Source organism: Oncorhynchus clarkii, chromosome 6, assembly GCF_045791955.1.
Source record: "Oncorhynchus clarkii lewisi isolate Uvic-CL-2024 chromosome 6, UVic_Ocla_1.0, whole genome shotgun sequence".
NCBI classification, from domain to species: domain Eukaryota; kingdom Metazoa; phylum Chordata; class Actinopteri; order Salmoniformes; family Salmonidae; genus Oncorhynchus; species Oncorhynchus clarkii.
In genome coordinates this window covers 35,892,317-35,919,915 of record NC_092152.1, presented here as the reverse complement: position 1 = coordinate 35,919,915, position 27,599 = coordinate 35,892,317, and the positions used below count along the sequence as shown (strand labels likewise).

The window sequence follows — 27,599 nt, the reverse complement described above, 5'->3', positions numbered from 1 at the left end:
GTGGGAGGTGTAGGGAGATATGAGCAGGAAGTGTTAGGGGTTCACTTCAAGACAAAAAAAACAGCCTTTGGGTTCTTTACTGTGTCTGTCTGTGACGGGGTGGGAGAAGAGGTGCTGGGGTTGGACTGCGGTGAGATGGAACCTTCCGGCACCACCGGGGTCTCGATGATGGTCACTGGCAGGTAAGTGTGGCGGGTGATGGTTTTGATCACCCTGGTCACCTATGGGAAAGCGTTGATGGCGGAGGTGGTCAATAAGTAGTACCGGCATCACATTGGCAGTTGTCTGCACATACACAGTACATGGACAAGCCTGTTGATTCAACCCATTCAACAACACAGGAAAAAAAAAAAAAAAAAAAATCACCAAAACAATGACAGCGTAAAAACAGCACATTAAAATTGACTGACGCTACAGTATAGCATTTTGTATCCGAGCGGGTTTCGTTCTTTCCGTTCAAACCTTTCTCCCTCGTGTGTGCTGGTGTGTATTAAGGCCTGTTGTGTTGATTGAGTTTGTGGCGTGCCTTATCCCTCATTAACTCCCATCCACAGGACACGGAATGAACGCTGCTGCTTTTAATATACTTTTTATTTACCTCCTTTAAAAGAACAGTGTGAGTGTATCACACAACCCTCACAGGACCACGTCCACAGAAAAGCACCGTGTGTTGAGAGGGAGATGGAGGATGGACATGGTGATGCCCATTCCCTGTGTGTGTGTGTGTGTACGTGCGTGCAGATAGCGGCTACCACATACTAGCCAGCCAGTTGACTGACTCACTTCTTTACAGCTGGAGCGGTTAGATAGTTAGCATTTAAACAGCGAACGCCACTCCACATTAACTTATTCCCAGGCCTTGTTTTGGTCTGTTTGTTTCAGTGTGGTGGCTGGCTACTGATACTGCTTATACTGCTGCTTGCCTTGTTTGCATATGTGTTTAGCATTAAAAAACATGTTTTTTCCCCCAAAAGCAATAGTGTGAAATCTCGTTGTGCTTGGAGGGGATACTCAGAATACATGAAAGGAAATGCATTAGCAGTAAGTAGCCAGCTGGAGCCGCCTGTTCAAAGGAACCCAATTACACATACTGTAAATTCAACAGATAAGAAAAAGAGTGAGAGCGAGAGAGAGTAAGAGAAAGTAAGAGGGGGAGAGAAAGCGATTGAGCGAGAAGGATGAAAGTCTGGAAATGTCACGTACGCAGGCTGCCATCACAAGCTGGCTGGCCAACCGATGACACCAATTAGAAAGGAACGGTCAAAACCATCTCTTAATCTGCTTCTTCCCCTCAAAATGACTTCCAAAAAGCACCCGCTCACATCCCTATGGAATTGTGTCCTTAAAATCAGTCACCCTCACTCCCTCAATCCCCAAGCCCAAGATTGTTTTATTTAGCTGTGTGTGTGCGTGCGCCTGTGTGTGTGTGCCTGTTTGCTTTAGTGTGCATGTGTCCTATCCCCTACAATAGGATAGCAGCACACACAATGAAACAGAGGGATTAGCAGGGCTGTTTAATTGCAGACACTGTAGTGTCTCTAGTGTACCAGCAGCTCTAGCCAGGGTTACTCCCTTGGGTCCCTCCCTAGGGAACCAGACTTACGGAAAATAACATCTCCGCTCTATTTGGCCTGCGTCCCAAATTGCACCCTACGGTGCACTAGTCTTGACCAGAGCTCTATAGAACTTGACCAGAGCCCCATTCCATCCGGAAGCACACTGCACTGAGACACTGTCTGGAGCGGTAGTGGGCATGGCGTGGAGCAGGCCTGACTGAAGTGGAGAAGCTATGAGCTACGTTCAGGAAGGACAGGAAGAGTAACAATACTGGAGCTGTGGAGCGTTGGGCTGGCTGTGAGGAGGTAAGAGACAGACTGCCTGTGTGACAGAAGGGTGTGGCCGCGCGCGGCTGACATGGGCACACACAAAATGGTGTTGTGAGTTGATAGTAAAGTGATGAGGGGGAAAGTTTTTCCAACTCACCTTCAGGTTAGTTGACATATCCTTATATAGAAACAACAAAACACAATAGAGGGGAATCAAGAAAAAAGAACCTGCAACACAAAATACTGTGGGAGCAATACTGAAACAGTAACCAAAATTGTAAGACAAAATCTGGGCATCTGGTTAAAGGATCACGGGCCTTAGAGACCGTCACTTTAGGCTGCAGAGTTATCATAAAACAATTCCCATGCTGTTTTACTGCAGCAACCTGCCACATACATTTCCCAGGGTTGTAAGCAACCCAAACAATTTGTTGTATTAACACGTTTCAATATAGTGTGTGGGCATTGAATTTCTTCTCCTCCAGCACCTAGGTACCTAGCACCTAGGTACCTACTACCTAATTTGATGTGATGTGCGACGACGTTGCTTCCCCCCAGTACCTTGGTTTCTGTGCGTCGCGTGGTGCCATCGTCGGAGGTGACTACGGAAACGTGGGAGGTGGGCGTGCCAGGGTCCTCCTCAATGGTGACCGTCTCCTCCACCATCTCCTGGGGCTCCTGCATCATGGCCAGAGACGTCTGGTTACTGGGGCTCTGCTCCTGGAGAGAGAGTGAGGGAGGGAAGGAGAGGACACTAGTGGACATGGAGTGGACCATAATATACAAAGTGATGTTTTTTTAAAAGGAGATCTGCGTGCCGATCACATTTTTTTATTGATAGCGGATCGGTAACCACCGGGGTATACTGTACGTAGTCTGGACTCTGGAACTGAACCTACACACACACACACGGTCTGAGGATGCAATTTATACACAGTTATACACAATATCACAATATCCCCTCATCAGAAAAGATGTCTCCTCAATGAAACAAAAGCCTAGAGGGCTATCAGGCATATTGCATTTGATTCATATTGCGTCAATGTGCGTGCGTGTAAAGAACTTCCTGTTCCTGCCACAGGAAGTTCCATGAGGTCATCCACGACTGTACCAAAACTCTGCTTCCATACTCACAATTAACATCAACAAACTGCTGTACACCCTCTTAATGTGGAATATAGGAAGGAAGCCATTTGCATTTAATCATCAACAACCAAGTAGCGAGAGAGAGGGAGGAGAGAAAGAACTAAAGACAGAATAAGAGCAAGAGAGATGAGCTGTGTGTGGCATTGTGGGTTTAGCAAAGTGGCGTGGAGGGAGGGAGGGCTGGGTGAGGCAGGCACAGAGTTGATGATGCCAGAGGGACTGTTTGTTTTCTATGAGTCTTTGAAGGTGCTAACAAGCGGGAAGTTCTTCATTGATTAGCCAAGCAGTGTTAGCTAGCCGCTTCAAAGACCCTCTGTCTCACTGAAACCTGATTGATCTGCTGCCCGTCCGTCTTGCTGATCAGTCAGAAGACTCCGCTTTCATGTTGGGAATCTTCTCCTCCCTAATCCTATGGGCCGGGCTGTTAGGTTTGCAAGTGTGTACAGGGATGGGAGGGGGATTCTGGACATCGTTTTCAGGGACAAAGTCAAAGAAAGTTACTCCTCGTCACAGCAGTAGAGTCAATTAGAATTAATTTCCCTCGGAGCAGTGTGTCAGCTCTCCGTTATTGGGACTAATGACTGGGAAGAATAGCTGAGGTACAGAGTGTCATTTTCTCAGTAAACTGTTGTGGGATGTTTGAAAAAGCAATTGACCTTTGGTTAATCAAGTAGTGTGGGATGAAAGCTCTCTTTGTAACAGTCCGCAGAACATAGTGTTTATTTACCTTTCAATGTGATGTAATACTTGGTTGTTCTTTGTGTAGGACGAGACCAAAAACCTGCTGTATTCAGAATTGTCCCCATCTCCGGTACTGTACACACAGGAAAGTATGTCTGACGTGGGCCAGACCTGCCAGTTTGAACATCGGTTCACCTTTACCGGGATGCAGGGAACTCACAGGCTTGAAGGCTGACTAGAGGACTGAACGATAGCGTGCGAGTTTAGAAGTCGGCAACTGCGCAAGCATGCAAGAGAGTGCTTCCGTGTGTGTACAGTAAATTCTCCGTGGTAGCCAGCCAACGGCCAGGACAGCTCTTCCTGGCTGTACTTGAGACACCACATCCCTGAACGCCAGAAAATACCATCAAAGCAGGACTATGCAATCAAAGGCCACCGCTTAAAAGACTGACAAGCAAGCTGTGGCTCGAGCAAAGCAACTCAGAGGCCTACTAGCTGACTAACCAGCTGCTTGATCCCAGAGTAATGCCTCTTCCCTCCCTCCCCCTCTCTTCCTGCCTATTCCCTCCCTCTCTTAACCCACTCCCAACCTTCAAAAGAAAGAGAGAAAGAAAGAACGAAAGAGCAAAAGAACGAAAGAGCAAAAGAATGAAAGAGAGCGAAAGAAAGAACGAAAGAGAGCGAAAGAAAGAACCAAAGAAAGAAAGAACGAGGACGCATACTGGGAAGAGATGGGGGAGGCTGTCATCTAAAGGTGACCTTTCATTGAGATAAAAAAAAAAATATGCACGCACACATGCGTGTCCAAGTGATGTGTACTGTTGCCATGATACACATTCTAGAACTATACCAAACAAAAATACAAACGCAACATGTTAAGTGTTGGTCCCATGTTTCATGAGCCAGAAATATTCCACACAAAAAGTCTCTCAAATTGTGCACAAATTTGTTTACATCCTATTAGCGAGCATTTCTCCTTGGCCAAGACAATCCATCAACATGACAGGTGGCATATCAAGATGCTGATTAAACGGCATGATCATTACACAGGTGCACCTTGTGCTGGGGACAATAAAGGGCCACTTTAACATGTGCAGTTTAGTCACAATACAATGCCACAGATGTCTCAAGTTGAGGTAGTGTGCAATTTGCATGCTGACTGCAGCTCTGTCCACCAAAGCTGTTGCCAGAGAATTGAATGTTCATTTCTTTACCATAAACTGCATCCAACATCATTTTTAAAAATTTGGCAGTACGCCCAACCCAGCCTCACAACCGCAGACCACGAGTAACCACGCCAGCCCAGGACCTCCACATCCGGCTTATTTATATAAGTACTCAGAACCTTTGCTATGAGACTCAAAATTGAGCTCAGGCGCATTCTCTTTCCATTGATCATCCTTGAGATGTTTCTACAACTTCATTGGAGTCCACCTGTGGTAAATTCAATTAATTGGACATGATTTGGAAAGGCGCACACATCTGTCTATATAAAGCCTCACAGTTGACTGTGCATTTCAGAACAAAACCAAACCATGAGCTCGAAGGAATTGTCTGTCGACCTCCAAGACAGGATTGTGTCAAGGCACAGATCTGGGGAAGGGTACCAAAACATATTTTTTTATTTTATTTTTATTTTATTTTTTTATTTCACCTTTATTTAACCAGGTAGGCTAGTTGAGAACAAGTTCTCATTTGCAACTGCGACCTGGCCAAGATAAGGCATAGCAGTGTGAACAGACAACACAGAGTTACACATGGAGTAAACAATTAACAAGTCAATAACACAGTAGAAAAAAGGGGAGTCTATATATACATTGTGTGCAAAAGGCATGAGAAGGTAGGCGAATAATTACAATTATGCAGATTAACACTGGAGTGAAATGATCAGATGGTTATGTACAGGTAGAGATATTGGTGTGCAAAAGAGCAGAAAAATAAATAAATAAAAACAGTATGGGGATGAGGTAGGTGAAAATGGGTGGGCTATTTACCAATAGACTATGTACAGCTGCAGCGATCGGTTAGCTGCTCAGATAGCAGATGTTTGAAGTTGGTGAGGGAGATAAAAGTCTCCAACTTCAGCGATTTTTGCAATTCGTTCCAGTCACAGGCAGCAGAGAACTGGAACGAAAGGCGGCCAAATGAGGTGTTGGCTTTAGGGATGATCAGTGAGATACACCTGCTGGAGCGCGTGCTACGGATGGGTGTTGCCATGGTAACCAGTGAACTGAGATAAGGCGGAGCTTTACCTAGCATGGACTTGTAGATGACCTGGAGCCAGTGGGTCTGGCGACGAATATGTAGCGAGGGCCAGCCGACTAGAGCATACAAGTCGCAGTGGTGGGTGGTATAAGGTGCTTTAGTGACAAAACGGATGGCACTGTGATAAACTGCATCATTGAAGATCCTGAAGAACACAGCAGGCGCCAGCAGGCGCCATCATTCTTAAATGGAAGAAGTTTGGAACCACCAAGACTCATCCTAGAGCTGGCTTCCCAGCCAAACTGAGCAATCAGGGAAGAAAGGCCTTGGTCAGGGAGGTGACCAAGAACCCGATGGTCACTCTGACAGAGCTCCAGAGTTCATCTGTGGAGATGGGAGAACCTTCCAGAAGGACAACCATCTCTGTAGTACTCCACCAATCAGGCCTTTATGGTAGTGGCCAGATGGAAGCCACTCCTCAGTAAAAGGAACATGATAGTCTGCTAGGAGTTTGCCAAAAGGTACCTCAGACCATGAGAATCTAAATTCTCTGGTCTGAGGAAACCAAGATTGAACGCTTTGGCCTGAATGCCAAGTGTCACGTCTGGAGGCAACCTGGCACCATCTCTACAGTGATGCATGGTGATGGCAGCATCATGCTGTGGGGTTGTTTTTCAGCGGCAGGGACTGGAAGACTAGTCAGGATCGAGGGAAAGATGCACGGAGCAAAGTACAGAGAGATCCTTGATGAAAACCTGCTCCAGAACGCTCAGGACCTCAGACTGGGGTGAAGGTTAATCTTCCAACAGGAAGACAACAACCCTAAGCACACAAAGACATCGCAGTAGTTTTGGGACAAGTCTCGGCACGTCCTTGAGTGGCCCAGCCAGAGTCCGGATTTGAACCAAATCGAACATATCTCTGGAGAGACCTGAAAATAGCTGTGCAGTGATGCTTCCCAGCCAACCTGACAGAGATTGAGATGATCTGCAAAGAAGAATGGGAGAAACTCCTCAAATACAGGTGTGCCAAGCTTGTAGGGTCATACCCAAGAAGACTTGAGGCTGTAATCACTGCCAAAGGTACATCAACAAAGTTCTGAGTAAAGGGTCTGAATACTAATGTAAATGGGACATTTCCATTTTTTTTTAATATACATTTACAAACATTTCTCAAATGTTTTTTCATTATGGGATATTGTGTGTAGATTGATGAGATTTTACCTAACAAAATGTGGAAACGGTCAGGGGAATGAAAACTTTCCAAATGCACTGTATATTACTGTGTACTTAATGAACCAAAGGATGACACATATTGAACAAGATCATAGCTCGGGAGGAACACAAGACAATGCAATATAGTTTGGGCAAACCGCAAATTCCCCAATTACAGTTAGGTCAGCAGATGCCATACTACAGCTCCACAGGGTGAAAGACCGATATTTCTGAGAAATGCTTCGGTGGTAAACCAATTTTGGAGAGAGAAGGGAATAGAGAGGTGAGACTGAAGTGTCAGACAGACAAGGATTTGGCCTCGAGGCAGGTGGAGGATTAGCCAAACCTGCACTTTATTCAGCCTTGTTTGTCTGGATCCGTCTCACAGTATGGAGCAGAGGGCTGGCTCTATCCATATACCCCGCTTTACCTCTCAGACAGCTCTAAGAGGAGGAGACACTACCTCTCTGACAGCTCTCCAAGAGGAGACACTTCACCTCTCTGACAGCTCTAAGAGGAGGAGACACTACCTCTCTGACAGCTCTAAGAGGAGGAGACGCTTCACCTCTCTGACAGCTAAGAGGAGGAGACGCTTCACCTCTATGACAGCTCTAAGAGGAGGAGACGCTTTACCTCTATGACAGCTCTAAGAGGAGTAGACACTTCACCTCTATGACAGCTCTAAGAGGAGGAGATGCTTTACCTCTATGACAGCTCTAAGAGGTGACGCTTTACCTCTCTGACAGCTCTAAGAGGAGACGCTTTACCTCTCTGACAGCTCTAAGAGGAGACGCTTTACCTCTATGACAGCTCTAAGAAGAGGAGACGCTTTACCTCTCTGACAGCTCTAAGAAGAGGAGACGCTTTACCTCTCTGACAGCTCTAAGAGGAGGCGACGCTTAACCTCTCTGACAGCTCTAAGAAGAGGAGACGCTTTACCTCTATGACAGCTCTAAGAAGAGGAGACGCTTTACCTCTCTGACAGCTCTAAGAGGAGACGCTTTACCTCTCCGACAGCTCTAAGAGGAGGAGACGATTTACCTTTCTGACAGCTCTCCGAGAAGCTTTACCTCTGACAGCTCTAAGAGGAGGAGACGCTTTACCTCTCTGACAGCTCTAAGAGGAGGAGACGCTTTACCTCTCTGACAGCTCTAAGAGGAGGAGACGCTTTACCTCTCTGACAGCTCTAAGAGGAGGAGACGCTTTACCTCTCTGACAGCTCTAAGAGGAGACGCTTCACCTCTATGACAGCTCTAAGAGGAGACGCTTTACCTCTCTGACAGCTCTAAGAGGAGGAGACGATTTACCTCTCTGACAACTAAGAGGAGACGCTTACACACAGGTGAACTCCTGACACCAGGTGTGTGTGTGGGTGCGCGTGTTAGGCTGAGTTAAAGGAAAACTCAAATTTTTCTTCATTAGTCCACTGTTGATACAGTCCAATAATGTTGTTCTTGTCAGCAGTCAAGATAATGGACCCAAAATCCAAATTGAGGATCATCAAAAAAATATTTAAAAATGTTCACAGTTTCCTATGGGATGGCCATGTGCTCCACTAATACAGGGCTGTAAAAACTGGCAGCTCTGAATCACTACCACACAGCCCACTAGTCAGTGAGTCATGGAATTCCCCTGCAACATGCACAGGCTGTGTCCTGAATGGCACCTTATTCCCTATGAAGTGCGCTACTCTTGACCGTGCCAATAGGGCTCGGGTCTAATGTGCACTTCGTAGGAAATGGGGTGCCATTAGGGACTCACACACAGATTGGTCACAACAGAACCATGTCTAGAAGAGGGAGAAGTCTTCACAGTATTGTAGATGACTGAACATATGAATGAATCTCCTTTTGTTTACATTGAACGTAACAAAATGCCGAGAAACAATATTATTTGAGAAGGTAAATGTGATCCTGTTCAGTTTCCTTTTCAAAGTCTTGATGTGATACGGAATCTGAGTAGTTACCGAGTATTATATTTCATTGTAATGCATCTTTATAGAGAATACCCCTCCCATCATTCCGAGATTTACTAATGTGGGTTGTTCTGGATGAAATGGTGGGTGAGAAAAGTAGTGAGCGGGAGATGTAGAGATACAGTGGATGTTAATTAACAGCAGCCTCCTATCTCTATCAATCCCTGAGTCATCCATCACACAACCATCAGGCATGTCCCTGCTAGGAGATAGCAGAGGAGGGGAGGGAGGTGAGGAGGAGGGGAGAGAGGAGTGAAGGGAGGGCAGCCTCTGTGCTTGATGCTTCATTATGAAACTATAAGAGGAACAATGATCCAAGTAGCTAGGCCTAAAACTCTGCACTTCAGTGTCAATCTTCCCTCTTGAATTATGTATGAAACGCTAAGTCTAATGTAGAAGTCCTTGTATTGGTGTTGCAAGAGAAAGAATTGAGTAACAAAATCCATCACCCATGAGAAATGTCTCAAGTTGTTCTCCTGTGTAGACCACTGTGTATAACACATCCTGGTTCAAAATATCCCAGGTAAAAAGACAGATGGATTCCTCCAGTCTTAATCCAATACTGTACATCGAATGTGCAGTAACTGCTCAGGATGCACTAGTAAGGAATTATACTGTAGACTAGCAAGATTAAATAATTCGAGGCCCTGTGGTTAGTTTTTGAGTGGTTACTGTACCTCCAGTTAAGAACGAGCTCATTTGATTCCTAGCAGGTTAAGACAACCTGTGATGAGTGTCACCTTGCCTCTCCAGGACCTCGGGCTCCTTCCCTGCCCCAGTGCAGCATGGGTAACAGGATTTCAGTCGGAGTCCTTGCCAGCAATCATTACACAATTAATCCCCCAGCAAAGACCGCTTGGGTAACCTTGGGTCGTCTAATTTCCCATCATCCCTTCTATTCTACCGGCTGCCCTCCCGGCACCCCTCCACCAGACCCGAACCCAGGTCACATGACAAGGGTTTTTGAGGGAAGGGATGTGAAACCATGCACTATATTATACTACCTTGCCCGTTACAAAACAATAAAAAAAACAGTAAAGTGATGGAATACGCCAGCCAAAACAAGGGCTGCTTGTGGAATGGCCTGGAGGCCTGGAGGTCTGGCAGGTGCAGTTAAGTCAACAGGAGGAGGAAGAGAAACCAGGGTGACAGGCTGACAATGTGTGGCGGTGACCCAACACAGCACACTGTCCCTGGGCTAAGCCCCCCACAACAGGGCTCCAGAGCCAAGTCCCCCCAGTCAGCCCCCGGCTCAGTTACAGGCAGGGCAGGGGCAGCCCGGCTGGATCCTAATTGACTGGAATGATAGGAAGTGGAGGAGCGAACAGACTAACGGGAGAGGAGACTTAATCCGTGGTGGCTGGACGAGGGCATCCCGCTGGTGGACTGGTGACGACTTGGAGCTGGAAGTGGAGACAAACACACTCAGACCAGTGGACTGGGACATGAAGTAACACACAGACTCTGATCTATACACACACACACACACACACACACTTGTTCCATTAGAGTGAAATGAGCAACAAATACACCCACAGCCCAGTAGAGCGACTGGGACAGGAGGTAACAAACACACGCAAAACAGCGGCCAAAGCCCTGACAATGCAGCCGGGCATAATCTGCCCTCCTTTAATCTGCCCTCCTCTGGCGAGTGATCCTGAGCCAAATCTTTCTCTCTCCTCATGCATAGTCTCCTCATTTCACAGGCCTGCCCTGCATCACTCCTCCCTCCCTGCCCAGCCCAAGACATCCTTTCCTTACCGCTTCCCAGAAGCCCCTTCACCACCATCCCCATCTGGCCAACTCTTTTGTTCCTTTGTGCTAAAGCCCAGATTGAGTCCGGATAAAACTTGGTTGACTGGACATGTTGATGGGCTGGCCGCGAGACACAGAGGCCACCTCCGACTTTCAAGAAACTATGAGTCTAATTTAAAAACCTGGCTGTAATAAGGGGGAGGTCGATCTGATAGCCTCACAACAGGAGCTCACAGTCTCCTCCTCTTCCCCCCCCCCCCACCCACTGTGACAGAACCAGCTAACTACTAATGGAGACGCAATCCAACAAAAAAGCAATGTCTGATATGTCTCCAGGGCTGATGTTCATTCTGATTCATTGGCTGGGATTTCCCCCCCCGAAAACCTATTTCTCACATACGGCACAATTATACATGACACCTGCACACACTAAAGTCACACTTCACAAGCATTCACACTTCATTGTCTGCAGTCAGACGTGGCTCTGGGTTGCATTCCACGCTGACAGTTCTCACTGAATATGCTCTGTCAACACAGACAGGCTAACCAGCATGAGGATAAATCACTTCTATAGAGCTCCAGATTTCAGGAAACATATTGAAGAAGAGGAGAAGAGGGGGGGAGGGGGACGAAGATAAGGACAAAGGAGGAGATCGGAGAAAAGGATGAGAACACAAAAACAAAAAGAAGCGCTCCAACTAGAGCCGTGGTATGACACGGCAGTAACAGAGGTAAAACAACGGGGCCAGGCCTTCTGGTAGGGCTCAGTGCTCGTGGTGGGGTTGTTTGTTTGGATAGGGGGTGCGGTGCAGTTGAGAGAAAAGGGAGGAATTTGTCTTCCGCGCCAGCAGGGAATGGATGATGGAGGATGAGGGATGAGGGGGGGGGGGGGGGGGGTTGTAATTATTATTATTAGGCCTGTAGCGAGAGGGGTGTAAGACCCCCTTCGCAGGCCACCTGACTGTATCAGGAGGGGAGGATGGAGGGATGGGGGTGGAGGAAGGGAGGGCCGGGGAAAAGAGAGCAACTGTTGCCAGAAGCACAGGTCTGTGTGAGCTCCAGAGGGTTGGAGAGGGACATGTGTTCCACGTCCTGCTAGCTAGTAATGCTACGAGGCCAGGCCAGCGCTCAACGCCCCCCTCCACACTAAAACACGGCTGTGCTCGGCTGCATTGGGATAACCCATTTCATGGAATTTACAGACGAGAGGAAGAAAACATCCCTACCTCATAACCCCATGTGTGAGCGAGAACCATTAGACTTGCAGGCAGATACAGTGTAGAGCTCATAACAGGCCCCCGGGGGCCTCTGGGTATTAACACAGATATCTACTGTCCCCTGAGAGACAGGCTCCTTTACAAAAGGGCCAAGATGTCAGCAAACGCTAACATATTTCTCGATCCAGTCGAGACACAACGCATAGCACAGTGGCCACGCAGTTCATCAAGATAACGGTCACCGCTTTTCAAATATGCACTCAGTGTGATGCCATTAAGCCGCCAGCCGCTGACCAACCCTTTACAGCTTGTGTAAAGACGCAGACCCCCAGCCATATAGTAGGCGGTTGTTTGGCATCAAGACTAGGCCCAGGGCTCCGTCAGAGAACGCCCAGCAGATTTACAGCCAACCTTTAACTCGGCGGTGAGATAAGGGGGCTGTGTAATATCTGTGTCTCTTAACCAGAGAGCTATTGTGCCACATGGATAAATCTAGCAGGACCATTGTGCTTCGGCCCAGCCACTTTTATTTATTATTCCTCTCTCGCTGATTAAAGATATTAGCGAGGAGAGGCAGTGCTCTGTTCAGTTCCACTTTACTCTCTAAGTGTGAGACTGTACTGGGAGAAAACATACCCTGGCAGGGCTGATAGCGGATGGACAGGCTGAATGGTCCTAACTCACTGTGTGCCGGGTCAATTGGATGCTCTCCCTGTGGACAGGCAGAATATTTCCATTTACAGTGCTCCATCTACAGTGTTATATGATGTACTCTTTTCTCTTTAGCTCATTCAGCACAAACATAGTTCACGGGTTGTATCTTTTGTTTTATATGTAATGTGGGTAATTTGGTGTGTTTGGACCCCAGGAAGAGCAGCTGCTGCCTTGGCGGAAGCTAATGGGGATTCCTAATAAAAACTAGTACACAGTAAAACAGAAGAGGACCAAGACGACCAGACGGACTAATCTTCCAGCCCAGGTAGCAAAGGAAGTCAGCCGGCTGCCTGAGTGACTCTACCTGGATGTTCGGTTCTAACTGGAAGTCCCTGTGACCAGGACTTGTGGCTGGAGATATAGGAGATAATACCATGATATAGGACTGTATATAGTATGGCTTCTCCATATGGTACAGCCATTGATATAGTATGCAGATGAGAATGCTATTTGTTGACTACAGCTCAGCGTTCAACACCATAGTGCCCTCAAAGCTCATCACTAAGCGAAGGACCCTGGGACTGAACACCTCCATCTGCAACTGGATCCTGGACGTACCGATGGGCTGTCTCCAGGTGTTAAGGGTAGGTAGCAACACATCTGCCATGCTGCTCCTCAACATGGGAGCCCCTCAGGGGTGCGTGCTCAGTCCAGTACTCCCTGTTCACTCATGACCACACGGCCAGACAACTCCAACACCATCATTAAGTTTACCGATGACAACAGTGGTAGACTTGATCACTGACAACAATGAGACAGCCTGTAGTGGGAAGGTCAGAGACCTGGCCATGTGGTGCCAGGACAACCACCTCTCCCTCAACATGATCAATGGAGATGATTGTGGACTACAGGAAAAAGAGGACTGATTACGCCCCCATTCTCATCGACGGGGCTGTAGCGGAGCAGGTTGAGAGCTTCAAGTTCCTTGGCGTCCACATCACCAACAAACTATCATGGTCCAAGCACACCAAGGCAGTCATGAAGAGGGCACGACAAAACCTATTTCCCATCAGGAGACTGAAAAGATTTTGCATGGGTCCTCAGATGCTCAAAAGGTTCTACAGCTGTACCATCGAGAGCATCCTGACTGGTTGCATCACTTCATGGTATGGCAACTGCTCGGCCTCTGACCACAAGGCATTACAGAGGGTAGTGCGTATGGCCCCCCCTTCTACACTGCTGCTACTCTTATTATCTGTGCATAGTCACTTTAATAGCTCTACCTAGATGTACATATTACATGTACATAATACCGGTGCCCCCGCATATTGACTTTGTACTGGTACCCCCTGCATATATTCACACTATTGTTATTTACTGCTGCTCTTTAATTATTTGTTATTATTTTCTTACTTTTTAAAAATGCTTTTTTGGGGGTATTTTCTTAAAACTGCATGGTTGGTTAAGGGCTTGTAAGTAAGCATTTTAAATCAATGTGACAAATCAAATTTGATTTGAGATTCCATTATGATATAGAATTATATAAAGCCATTGATATGGTATGCAGACTCCATTACGATATCGGAAGAGAAGAGTCCTCCACTGAAGTAAAGTTCAGTAGCTGTAGACATACTACAGTAACCACGCCAGAGATCTGGGTTCTCAGGGGTTCAACCTGAGTACACGTCTGTTGCCTTCTCCATTACTACCTCTCGCCATCACTCCCTGTCTACACTGAGGTCCTCTCATCTCTCACACTGTCGTGGAAAAAAAACACTGAGCCCTGACACAACAAAGTGCTTCCGAAACATCACTCAGGACAGAGACTACAAACACACAGATAAAGAGGAGAGACAGGGAGGGGAAGAGAGGGAGAGTGACACTCCGAGCAAGACACAAAGAGAGAGAGACGAGAGAAAGAGTGAAAGCGAGAGAGACAGAGAGCACCATCATTAAAGGAAACATTCTGCCTCAGTGCAATGCCATTCATTTCTACTGTGAGAGGTCCGTAGTAGAGCCATTTGATTGGAATAGGATCTCTACTCGATCTTTTTAACACGACTGCGCAATTACTATAATAATTTAAAATTAAAGACATGACACCCCCACTCTCACTAATACCTAAAGAAAAGAGAGGAGGTCTACTTTCTCTGAACACTGAGGTGGTGAAGTGATATAAAAAGACAACCGTAGGGGTCTTTGTGAAGGTGTGTGTGGGTGTGGGTGTGTAGAGTGTCTTCTAAGATCATATGGGAAAGCTCATAATGAATATTTAAACAAGACAGATTTCCACAGCATAGTTTTGATGGTGTGCTTTTCTGCATTTAAAATTAGAGCAAAGGAGTCAACGTTTTAACCACCAAGTGCCTTGGCTGAAAAAAAGAAAATGCCTTATTTGAAGCCCTGGCTCGTACAAGCAAGTTTTTTTAAAACTCAAAAACATGCACTTGCTAGGTAAATTAAAAATATCCAAGAAATGCATTTTGTACGATAAGGATTTCTCTCAATCGAGCTGTGAGCATATACTACGAACACAGTAAATCCTTTTGAGATTGAAGAGGTGCCTGCCGAGCTGCTGCCTGGCTGTGAATAAAGGTCGTCTTTGAATAGCGATGTGTAATAGAGATTTTCCCCAGCTCAGAAGAGCTCCCAGGTCCCCAGGCATTGGATATGAAAGATATTTTACACTGGGTTTGGATATGCACTTCTCAAATCTTTATTTTCAAAGTCTTGCACTATTCATTCGGAGTCTGTTGTGTAGCTCTGCGGGAGGCTGAGGTTTGGCTGGGTCAGGGAGGCGGTGGGGAGGGGAGTGTGGTAGGCAGCACTGATACAGATGAAGTATGGATTATCTCCTCTATGAGTCTGAGTGGTTAAGCCCCTGTGCTATAGCTGTTGTAGCCTAGACCCACTCCCTTTCACAGTCAGTTCCACTCCCTCTTCCAACACCACAGTTCAGCTGCAGGCCTTAGCATCTGGAGACAAGCCATCAGATACTTCTCTCTTCCCACCTCCCAGTCTCCTGCTCTGACCCGAGCCTTAGTTGTGCGCAAAAGGAAATGCAGAGGAATGCAAAATCATCAGGCCCAAATAAAGGGCCAGTAAACACAAAACTAAAACAACCACAACAAGCAGGGAGGAATGACAACCGCTAGGCTCCAGACATCCCATTAATAGACAGGTCACTGGCCTAAAGACCATTCCCAGAAAGACGCCATTATCGCTCTTCCTTCCCCCTTCAGACACTGTCTGAAATGGTGCCCTTTTCGCCATATAGTCCACGACTTTATAGTGGCACCCTCTTCCCTAAGTAGTGCACAAAGGAGAATAGGGTGCTATTTCAGACATAACCTATAACTCCATAGAGACCTTGTAAAGATAAACATAGAACTGTGTAGTCCATGAGCTAGAGGGACAAATTTCACCTAATGCAGGGTAATGTAGGTCCTGGGGGACCAACAAACCATGCCTCCGCTTTGACCATTAGGGCCTACCTCCTTGTGGTCGGAGCATTGGAGAGAGAGAAAGGGGCGGTAGCGAGTGAGAAAAATTGAATCTCATTTTATTTGTCACATGCTTCATAAAAAACAGCAGTAGACCAAGAATGAAATGCTTCCCAACAATGCAGAGAAATAAACAAAATAAATACAAAATGAGTAACGTTAACTTGGCTATATACCAGTACTGAGTAGATGTGCAGGGGTACGAGGTAATTGAGGTTCATATATACATACATACATACATACATACAACTAGGAATAAAGTGACCAGGCAACAGGATAAATAAACTGCAACAGCAGTTTACGTGATGAGTCAAAAGTTGGTGCAACAAGGGTCAACGCAGACAGTCCGGGAAGCTATTTGGTTAACTAACTCATCGATCTAAGAAGCATCCTAAAATACTACATATCTGTCGACGAGGATGACTGTGTTTGCCACAAATTCAACTGAGTGTTTGGCGTGTGACGCTGGATGTGAGACTTGAGTGAGCAGAGGAATAGACTGAATGATTGATTCCCTGGATACGGGTAGGACAAACTATTGACTGTGTGAAGGTAGAGAGAATCGGAAAAGATGGCTTAGGCAACAATAAGCTCGCAACTACCATTTGAACCAAGAGAAAATCAGGAACGGGAGGTGTACTGTGAAATATTGGATTTGTTTGTTGTTGTTGCTGTTAATAAAATACCTGATGCTACTACACAGAAAATAATACTCGTTGTCGGTGCACAGGCATACAGTTTCCTGAGAAACCCGTTGAGCCCAGATAAACCAGGAGACAAGTCATTCATAGATCTAGTCGATCTATTACAATAGCACTTCAACCCCAAACCCAATGAAATAGTGCAACGCTTCAAGTTTGATTCACACATGAGAAAACCTACCGAATCAGTGGTGGAACATGTGGCCGAGTTGACGAAATGAGCACTGGACTGTAACTACGGGAATACATTATCGCAAATGCTACTCGATTGGCTGGTGTGTGGGATTAATGACAGGATACAAAATCTGTTTGTTATCAGAGCCTAATCTCACATTTGAGAACGCACTCAAACTGACCAGGGCCATGGAGTCTGCGAAAAGAAATGCACTGGATTTGCAGCAAAGGGGCGCTACTGCGTGCCACACAGTAAAAGAGAGCAGCTCTGAGCGCGTTGGTTTTCAAAGAAGGGAAAGCCACTGGGGCAGCAACCAATAGAGACCGTTATCGTTGCAAAAGAAAACATGCAGCGTTTACTGTAAATTGAAAACATGCAGCGTTTACTGTAAATTGAAAACATGAAGTGTTATGCATGTGGGATAATAGGACACGTGGCGCAATAACAAAAAGCAACAGAACAGAATTACGACAGAAAACCAAATATCTTGCAACGCTCTCCGCTCAAAGTAATAAAAGTGATTGATTTACAGGTTCAATGAGAAGTGGGGAAAAAGTGCCTAAATTGAGAGACACACCTATTACACTCAAAACAGTACATAGGAGAGTAAATCACTGATTGGAGTTGCTGATGTTCAGGTGGAATATCAAGGAAAGTAAAAATCTGCCTCTCTTGGTCGTGGACGGTACTGGCCCCAGTTTTACAAGGGAGAGGGTGGTATAGAAGGAAACCAAATTTAACTTGGATGAAATCAAGCATGTCACTGCAGCAGGTGCTTTCAAAGCATGAGCGCGTTTTCAAAGAGCAGCTAGGGACATTAATAGGGGTCCAAGCTGCCATTCATGTTGCTGCAGAAGCTACTCCCGGATTCTACAGGCCAAGATCAGTTCCATATGCCATGAAGCCTAATGTGGATGTGGAAATTGATACTCTTTGCAGAGGATATAATTATTCCTGTCAAGTTCTGAGTGGGCAGCACCAGTTGTTCCCATACACAAACCAGATGGTTCAATCAGATAGGGGGGGTGAAGTTTTGAGGAGGATGGAAAAGGCCGGTCTCCGGCTGAAGAGGAGCAAGTGTACACTGTTAGCTGATGAAGTGCAGTACCTGGGTCACAAGGTGGACGCCAAGGGGTCACACGCTGTCAAAGCTAAAGTAAGGGCTGTCGTGGAAGCTCCAGCTCCGACAAGCGTTACAGAGCTGGAAGCCTATCTTGGTTACTGAACTATTACAAATCGCTTCCTCCCTGACCTCTTAGCTCCACTGCATCAACTGTTAAGGAAAGACGTGGGCTGGACTGGTAAGAAAGACAAGAAGAAGATTTTGCAAAGTCAAAAGGAGTTACTGCAATCAGAAGTGCTGGTGGACTCCTCAGCAGACAGATCTCATCTTATCGTGTGATGCCTCATCGTATGGTGTGGGGGCGGTTCTATCACACCGGATGGAGAACGGCACAGAGAAACTTATCAGGTTCATGTCAAGAACATTGTTGCCAGCAGAGAAAAAAATCCTCCCAGCTGGACATGGAAGGACTGTCTGTCATTCGGAATACAGAGAAGTTCTTATACGGTAGAACATTCACTATTGTGACCGACCATAAGCCTATGATCTCGGTTTCATGAAGAAAAGCCAGTATCACAAATGATCTCGCCAAGAGTTCAATGTTGGGCTGCGTGGCTCAGGGCCTACGAGTACAGAAGAATCTACAAGCTAGGTAGACACCATGGGAACGCTGATGCTCTGGGTAGGCTGCCCGTTCCAGAAATCATTGTTCAGTAAGTCTTAGTGATCGATGTGTTGGATGATTCAAGGGTTTTTATTTTAACTATTTTTTACATTGTTGAATAGTGAAGACATCACAACTATGAAATAACACATATGGAACCATGTAGTAACCCAAAAAACTGTTAAACAAATATATTTTATATTTAAGATTCTTCAAAATAGCCACCCTTTGCCTTGACAGCTTTGCACATTCTTGGCATTTCTCTCAACCAGCTTCATGAGGTAGTCACTCACAAAGACAAGGCAGGTGTAACCAAAAATTTCCAAATCCCAAATGACAGATTTCCACCTGTCTAACGTCCAATGCTCATGTTTCTTGGCCCAAGCAAGTATCTTCTTCTTATTGGTGTCCTTTACTAGTGGTTTCTTTGCAGCAATTCCACCATGAAGGCCTGATTTACGCAGTCTCCTCTGAACAGTTGATGTTGAGATGTGTCTGTTACTAGAACTCTGCGCAGCCCAAATAAATGCTTCAATCTGAGGTGCAGTTAATTTGCCCATTTCTGAGGCTGGTAACTCTAATGAACTTATCCTCTGCAGCAGAGGTAACTCTGGGTCTTCCTTTCCTGTGGCGGTCCTCATGAAAGCCAGTTCCATCATAGCGCTTGGTGGTTTTTGCGACTGAACTTGGAGAAATGTTCAAAGTTCTTGAAATTTTCTGTATTGACTGACCTTCATGCCTTGAAGTAATGATGGACTGTCATTTCTCTTTGCTTATTTGAGCTGTTCTTGACATAATATAGACTTGGTCTTTTACCAAATAGGGCTATCCTCTGTATACCACCCCTACTTTGGTCACAACACAACGGATTGGCTCAAACGCATTGCTGACGTTGAGGGAGAGGTTGTTGTCCAGGCACCACACTGTTGTTTCGTCAGCAAACTTAATTATGGTGTTGGAGTCGTACGTGGCCATGCAGTCATGGGTGAACAGAGAGTACAGGAGGGGACTAACCATGCACCCCTGAGCTACCCCTGTGTTGAGGGTCAGCACGGTGTTATTGCCTACCCTTACCACCTGGTGGCGACCAATCAGGAAGCCTAGGATCCAGTTGCAGAGGGAGGTGTTTAGTCCCGGGGTCCTTAGCTTAGCAATGAGCTTGGAGGGCACTATGGTGTTGAACGCTGAGCTGTTGTCAATGAGCTGTAGTCAATGAACAGCATTCTCACACACTGTAGGTGTTCCTCTTGTCCAGGTGGGAGAGTGCAGTGTTGAGTGCAATAGAGATTGCGTCATCTGTGGATCTGTTGGGGGGGTATACGAATTGGAGTGGGACCAGGGTGTCCAGGATGATGGTGTTGATGTGAGCCGTGACCAGCCTTTCATGGCTACATCTGTGAGTGCTATGGGGGGCAGCCGTCATTTAGACAGGTTACCTTGGCGATCTTGGTAACAGTGAGCTAAACAAGGACTAAGCGTAGAATAATGATGATCACCAAGCACTTGGCAGAGCAACGAAAGAGCAGCCCTCCAGCCAAACAGAGAGAGAGAGACAGACCAGAAAAGCTTGGTGGTATTCATTAAGGACCACATGGAAGAAAGCGAGCGGTGTCCCCTAATGAATAAAACCCTGTACCGGAGCAGTCCCAATCCGCGTCCCAATGTCTCAGCTCTGTGATTACCAACCGAGGCGCAGCAGAGAGGGCTGAACGGCTCGTTGTCTCCCTTAGACAGAGACGTCCGGTGTGCTCCGAGGGTAATTACCCAGAATTCCAGGAACAAGGGTCCTACTAACCGCTGCCGAGCAGCTGCCAAATCAGTTTAGTCTCATCTCCACCATAGGACCCTCCAATTGGCTCAAGCATGGGTACTTTCCAACTTGGACATCTGCTACTTCGCTAGTGAATACACCTCATCTGACCTGCATAGACACTCTAGATATTGCATACAGTCCTGTGCTGTGAGGTACGACCACCATGAGAACGGCTGATCCTAGATACACATGATAGACACAGAAGTTACGGGGTCATCGAGGAGTACAGAGAACAACCACAGATAACGTCAACAGTGCGTCCTCGTGAGGACATTTCCCTCAACGTAACTGTAGTGGGAAAAGCGTTGCAAATGTAAAGTTAAGTGCTTTATTGCTTGTACAGCATTTTTATGAACAACGGCAATGAGAATCTGGACTGGTACTGTTTGTGCACGTTCCAAATGACCCCCCCATTTCCTTTATATAGCGCGGGCCCTGGTCAAAAGTTGTGCACTAGGTAGGAAACAAGGTGCCATTTGGAATGCAGGCTCTATCTAGATGGGAAGAAAAAGCAGGAGAGTCATTTTGCTTTCCTGGTATCTGACTCCGCCCACTATGGAATGCAAATGGGCCCGGCGGCCTGGTAGTCCAACATAAAGGAAGTCAGAGAAACTTGAACAGTACGGGCTACAATACACAACCCAGCTCCACTCCCAACTCTACAGAAACAAACTAAAGAGAACGTAGCCTAACTGCTGGCCTTGTCTGACTGAAGCTTACAGTATCACTTCCAGGAGTCTGGAGTCCAGTGTTTGCCTTATCTATGGAGGTCGTCAGCTAGCTGGCAGGTCAGGACTGGAGAAGCTCATTGTGTGTGTCCGTTGGGACCGAGGCACATGCTCTGGGCCATACAGGGAGATATAGGAGTTGATTGAGCGGGGGGGGGGGGTAGCAGTACACGCTGTCTGCAGCCTAAAAATAGAGTGGAGGGTGTGAGAGCATAGAGAGCACTGCAGCCAGACTGGCTGGGGGGGGGGGGGGTGTTCTCCGCTCACCCCTTTCTCTGCAATGAGCTCTGCAGTACTAGAGGGGAGCCCAAAATAACTCCCCTCGCCCTCCCTTCTACAATGCTGCTGGATCAGGACACACTCACACCGACTGCATGCACAGCTGGGGCAAGTTTGACTCTATATTAACTATGTGCAAATCAGACCTGAACCACACTCCCACTCTCTCTAGGGCACACACGCGTCCCACTGGGGGAGGCACACACGCATCCCACACGTCCCACCGGGCACAGAAGTCCGTTCAACATCTAGTCTTGACTTACATTTGGTTGAGTTGTCAACTAATGTACATTGTTCTGAAATTGTTTTCATTAAAAGTTGGGTGAAAAAAATAAAAATTAAACGCCCTTACGTTGATTACTTTTAGCAAACCCAATGAATTACCCCACGTTGATTCACCATCATCACGTCGATTTTTGGGGTTGAAATGATGTGGAAACAATGTTGATTCAGCCAGTTTTGGCCCAGTGAGGTTACAGTATTGCCAACCCTCTCACTACTTAGAAGAGATGCTCTTCCAACCATAACCCCCTCTACCATGAGAACAACTGCTAGAGGATTGGCTTAGAAATGAGCAGTTGCACATTTGGAGGCAGAAGAGAAAAGGTTTCTGGAAAACGGAATGCAACTTCAGAGTTCTTTGTTTGCTTTACGGGCCAATAGAGAAGCAGAGACACACGCTCTCGCAAAAGCACCCAATTCAGCTTTTCTCAAATCAAGGCAGAAGTTCAAAAAGCACAGTGACGTGACTGAGGGGAAAAGGCTAATTACTGTACACACTACACAAACACGGCAATGACTCATTGCACACTCACACATCCTGTCCCATTGAAGCCTTGGTATTCTCCCTCTTCCTTTAAACCTCGGCAGGAATGTAAACTACATAAATAAAGGGGTCTTGGGCTGACTGCGCCAATTCCCCACAGAGCAGCAGGAAAAGGAGGAATCTCAATGGCGTCAGTAATTTGACTCTTGATATATTCACTGGGTGCTAGTCAGAGTAGCCAGACACAGAAGAAATAGGATATCCCCCGACTCCCACCTCAGCAATAAGGAGAGTCCTGTACAATTGACTCCCTGAATCATCTTCGGAGAGGCTGAACAGACCGTTCCTCATTACGGGGGCCCAGTGTGGTGTAGGGCACGCAGGCTGCTCCTACTCTGTAAACCAGGAATAGGCTAGGTAGACTAGGTCTAGGTCAACTAGGTCAACAAACAGCATTCTCACACACTGTAGGTTTTCCTTTTGTCCAGGTGGGAGAGTGCAGTGTTGAGTGTAATAGAGATGGCGTCATCTGGGGATCTGTTGGGGCGGTATGCGAAAAGGATGACATTTCAGACACATCCTCTGTGCTCCAGCAGGGTTTAGACCTGAGAGAGCCAAGCTCATCCTCAGTGCTTTAGAGACCCATCCGCATTGTACGCCCCCTCCCATCAGAGACACTTCTGAGCTCTCCTAGTTTTTACTGCAATTACTCTGAGCATCTGTTCACCCGCAGGCCCCAATTACCTGATCACTACACCACCTACACCACCCACCCGCCAGACCAGGGCCCAATCACCTGAACAACAAACCACCCACCCAAACCACCCAGACTGACTGACTGCACAGACCAAGTGTCAATCAAGCCATACCCCTCCACCATTGCAATGCTACCATAGAGCCATCAGTTGTCTCAGTGACAAGATTCAGTTGTCCGTTCGAATATTCCCTCTATATTTCATTAAGCTGAAAGTCTGACTTCAACAAAGACAGACAAGACAAGAGCATCAACATTGAATGCCAGCAACTGGTTAGCTGAGATGGAAGCCATGCCGGCCAGGCACCATCCAAATTACAAAATGAGCGCTAGCAAATACTAGGAGAACACTCAATCTTGTTTTTGTATTTTCTGGAAACATTGGGGTCAGAATGATTTATTTTTTTCCTCGATCAGTGCAGATTAGTATCCAACCACTAAACTACTCTGGACAGATGGACTGTTCTGCTAGGGTGGTGGAATGCCCCAGCCTCAGTCACAGCCAATCATGGTGAATGTTTATAAAGCCTATTGTTGTCTAAACCACTGGGGCCTCAATGAGGGGGGGAACGCAGGAGTGGAGCCCAGGGGTCGGAGGAATATTAGAACAATAGCCTCAGGAGCTGATGAAAATATGTCCATTTCAGAGACCATAACAATTCAATTTAAAAGAGGAAGAAAATCGACGCTTATGCAAGTGGTCTTCGAAACCACTGGAATGTACAACATGTGTGAATTTCCTAGAGTCGCGGAGAATGGTTGCATCCAAATCCACCTTTGTTCAAGCACCTTTGGCAGCGATTACAGCCTCAAGTCTTATTGGGTATGACATTACAAGCTTTGCACACCTGTATTTGGAGAGTATCTCCCATTCTTCTCCGCAGATCCTGTCAAGCTAAATTCAGGTTGGATGGTAAGTGTTGCTGCACAGCTATTTTCAGGTCTCTCCAGATATGTTCCGGGCTTTGGCTGGTCCACTCAAGGACATTCAGAGACTTGTCCCGAAGCCACTCCTCCATTGTCTTGGCTGTGTGCTTAGGGTCGTTGTCCTTTTGGAACGTGAACCTTCACGCCAGCTCTGGAGCAGGTTTTCATCAAGAATCTCCATTTACTTTGCGCAGTTCATCTTTCTCCCAGTCCCTGCCCCTGAAAAACATCCCCATGGCATGCTGCCACCACGTTTCACCGTGGTGATGGGAACAGGTTTCCACCAGACGTGACGCTTGCCATTCAGGCCAAAGAGTTCAATCTTGGTTTCATCAGACTAGAGAATCTTGTTTCTGATGGCCGGAGAGTCCTTTAGGTGCCTTTTGGCAAACTCCAAGCGGGCTGTCAGGTGCCTTTTACTGAGGAACGGCCTCCTTCTGGCCACTCTACATAAAGGCCTGATTGGTAGTGTGCTGCAGAGACGGTTGTCCTTCAGGAAAGGCTCTCCCATCGCCACAGAGGAACTCTGGAGCTCTATCAGAGTGACCATCGGGTTCTTGGTCACCCCCCTGACCATGGCCCTTCTACCCCGATTGCTCAATTTGGCCTGGCAGCTCTAGAAAGAGTCTGGTGGTTCCAAACTGGTTCTATTTAAAAATGGAGCCCACTGTGTTCTTGGGGACCTTCATTGTTGGTACTCTTCCCCAGATGTGGGCCTCGATACAATCCTGTCTCGGAACTCTACGGGCAATTGCTTTGACCTCATGGCTTGATTTTTGGTCTGACATGCACTGTCAACTGTGTGACCTATATAGACAGGTGTGTGGATTTCCAAATCATGTCAATCAATTGAATTTACCACAGGTGGACTCCAATCAATCAATCAATACTTATTTATGTAAAAAAAACGTTTTGCTTTGCCATTATAGGGTATTGTGTGTAGATTGATTAGATAAAAAAATTGTTTCCATTTCAGAATAAGGCTGTAATGTAACAAAATATGAAAAAAGTCAAGGGGTCCGAATTCTTTCAGAATGCACTGTAGCTATGCCATGTACTCTGATCTTGACTCGCCATCAAATATCCCTGGGAAATATCCCTGCCAGAAACAATAACAGTCAAATAAACAACAATATGGCAACACTCCTAGTAAAGGTACCTTGCACAATAAGAGTTGAGGATATCGTTATTGACTTTCGCCAATAGCAAATAAACAAAACCTATATCTTTACTAACTTAAAGTGGAAAACTGAGTTGTACATTTTGCTCAAAGGTAATAAGAATCACACCAAGACCACCACCACAACAAGACGCTACAACAACACGTCCTCAGGGTGAGTACAGCATTAATTTGTTGGATTACTGCTACATCTAATCCCATGGTACTGACTGAACAATCCATTTCTATGCTTGGGCATCCATGTATAAATCATTTCTCTGCCAAGATAACAGCAGATTCCAATAGTTACAGCGGCGATCAGAGACAAAGAGCTGAAACAGTACCGTGAGGCCAGCTAATGTCCGTTAGCCATGAACCATCAGCAGCCATTTAGTAAGTCATTCAAGGACTTCCTTCCCAAAACCGCAGCAGCGCCGCTACACTAGGCCGCTAAACTGTTTTACTCTCAGGAGACCAATCACATCATTGATAGCAGCGAGACAAACTCAGACATGCTCTCCATTTTACATCGACATTCTGAGGAGGGCTTCCAAGTCCTTCCAGTCCCCCTCCCCCTTTTCCCTACAAGACGGCGCTACAGGAGCCAGATCTGCAGCATCAACACCGCGTGCCAGACCCAGACCCACGTGGTGTGCAGCAGAAGCACAGGTTGATATTGTCTGCCGAAAAGAAAAAAAACAACGCCTCCAAATTCCTCCCATGTTGTGGAGATTAGGGAACACTTCAGTGGAATTCCAAGCCCCATATGGCTACAGGGTGCTCACATCTCTCACATTACTGAGAGGCTGCTGCCTGCACGCTGCCAGCATGTCTATAGTTCCCGTTCCAAACCCACAGGAGAAGAAAACACAGGACGACAGGGGGATTCCTAACAGTATGCAGGAACAGAGTAAGGACACCACATAGCACTGGTTGGGCGGCGGATGTTTGAAGCCTTCTTCATTGGCATACCCCTAAGCACAACCATCCAATAGAAGCATCCAGACATACGACTGAGCAAAGAGAAGGAGCGCGTCACATGAATCACACATGACTCATTTGAGGTATTAAACTCCTAGTGCTGTTCTAGTCCCCCGTCAACTCTCAACAGATTTACACGAAGAAGAAAAAACACGTTAGTCCGCCCTGGATTTTTTTATTCGAATAAAAGGTCATCCCTGAATTGAATCCAGAGAGTTCTGAGGTAAAAGCAGTGACCTCACCCAGTAAATATGACTCTATAGCGTCTCCTTGAGCTCTAAGCTCCAGCACAGACTGGTATCACTTACAGTATACTGAGCTTTCCTCATTCGAGTGGAAAACGGCATAATGTTGACGACATTCCGGAGGTGACCACCAAAAAAAAAAAAAAACACTTCCCCATTATCAAACCAGGGAAATTAGTCTGTGTAAGTGTTTGGAATCACGACCTGTCACATCGATTCATCCTGCTTCTTCAGAGAGCTAGGCTGAGGCGGGGCACGCACACACAGCAGACGTTCGGACATGAAACGTCCTGGAGAGCAGATACGAGGGTTTGATCTCACAGAGCTGAAAAGGGCATGAAAGAGATTGGTTCCTTCACAGCACAGCACCATCCTGTCACAAAAACACAGACGCGCTCGGAGACAACGCAGAGGACTGTTGCGTCATCAAGGCTGCTCCTACTCATTTAAACTGCGGAGGATATCCCAGCAGCCAGAGTCTTAACCATGGGACTCCTGCCCATTAGATAAACACAATCCCAAATATGGCTCTTTGATGGAAGAAACGTGCATCACAAGAGTGTTCGCCTGCCAGATATGAGATGAGTGATCTCCGTAGAGTTAGATGAAGACCAATCATTCTGATAAAACGCCACACAAAGGCAAAATGTTGTGTACGTCAATGTCATAAGAAGTGCGACGCTCGGTCAAGAAGAAACACACGCTCCCGATGGTAGAGCAAGAGAAAGGAGAAGACGCATAGGAAATATATATATATCAAAAGCCACAATATAAGCCAAAACAAATTTAACTCATGGGACTTACTGTGTCATGCTATAAGAGGTAAGGGTAGAGCTATCCGGGGAGGTGTGCAACCAGCCAAGTATCCTGATGGTAAAAGCCCTACTCTGGAGGAGAATCCCAGCCTGTGGAACAGCAGCTTCTCCCCTCAGTGTGAGAACGAGAGCTAGCCTATACTGGAGCTGTAGCGAGATGACCCACTTCAGATCCACAACAAGCTGTCCCCTGTGCTGCTGTTCGCGCAGCTCGCTGGGTCTACAACACACACACACACGTAGATAGATATCCACTAATACACGCTCATGTACTGACACACGCACACATATATACACATTCCATGTGCATCTGAGCACACAAATTACACAATGCCATACACACGCCATACTTT

At 46.5% G+C, this 27,599-nt stretch overlaps 1 protein-coding gene across 5 annotated transcripts in view; it reads right to left on the bottom strand.

Annotated features, from left to right (window-relative positions):
- LOC139411065 (splicing regulator ARVCF-like) overlaps nucleotides 1-27,599 on the bottom strand; it is a 232,947-nt gene that overhangs the window by 65,581 nt on the left and 139,767 nt on the right. For 4 of the 5 annotated variants that reach the window (XM_071156879.1, XM_071156881.1, XM_071156882.1 and 1 more), the window contains 2 exons: nucleotides 2,388-2,546; nucleotides 81-221 (listed from right to left, as the gene is read on the bottom strand). In XM_071156879.1, coding sequence (XP_071012980.1) covers nucleotides 81-221; nucleotides 2,388-2,546 — 300 coding nt within the window. The remainder of the gene's footprint in view (nucleotides 1-80; nucleotides 222-2,387; nucleotides 2,547-27,599) is intronic. The other variant, XM_071156883.1, reaches the window with a different exon arrangement.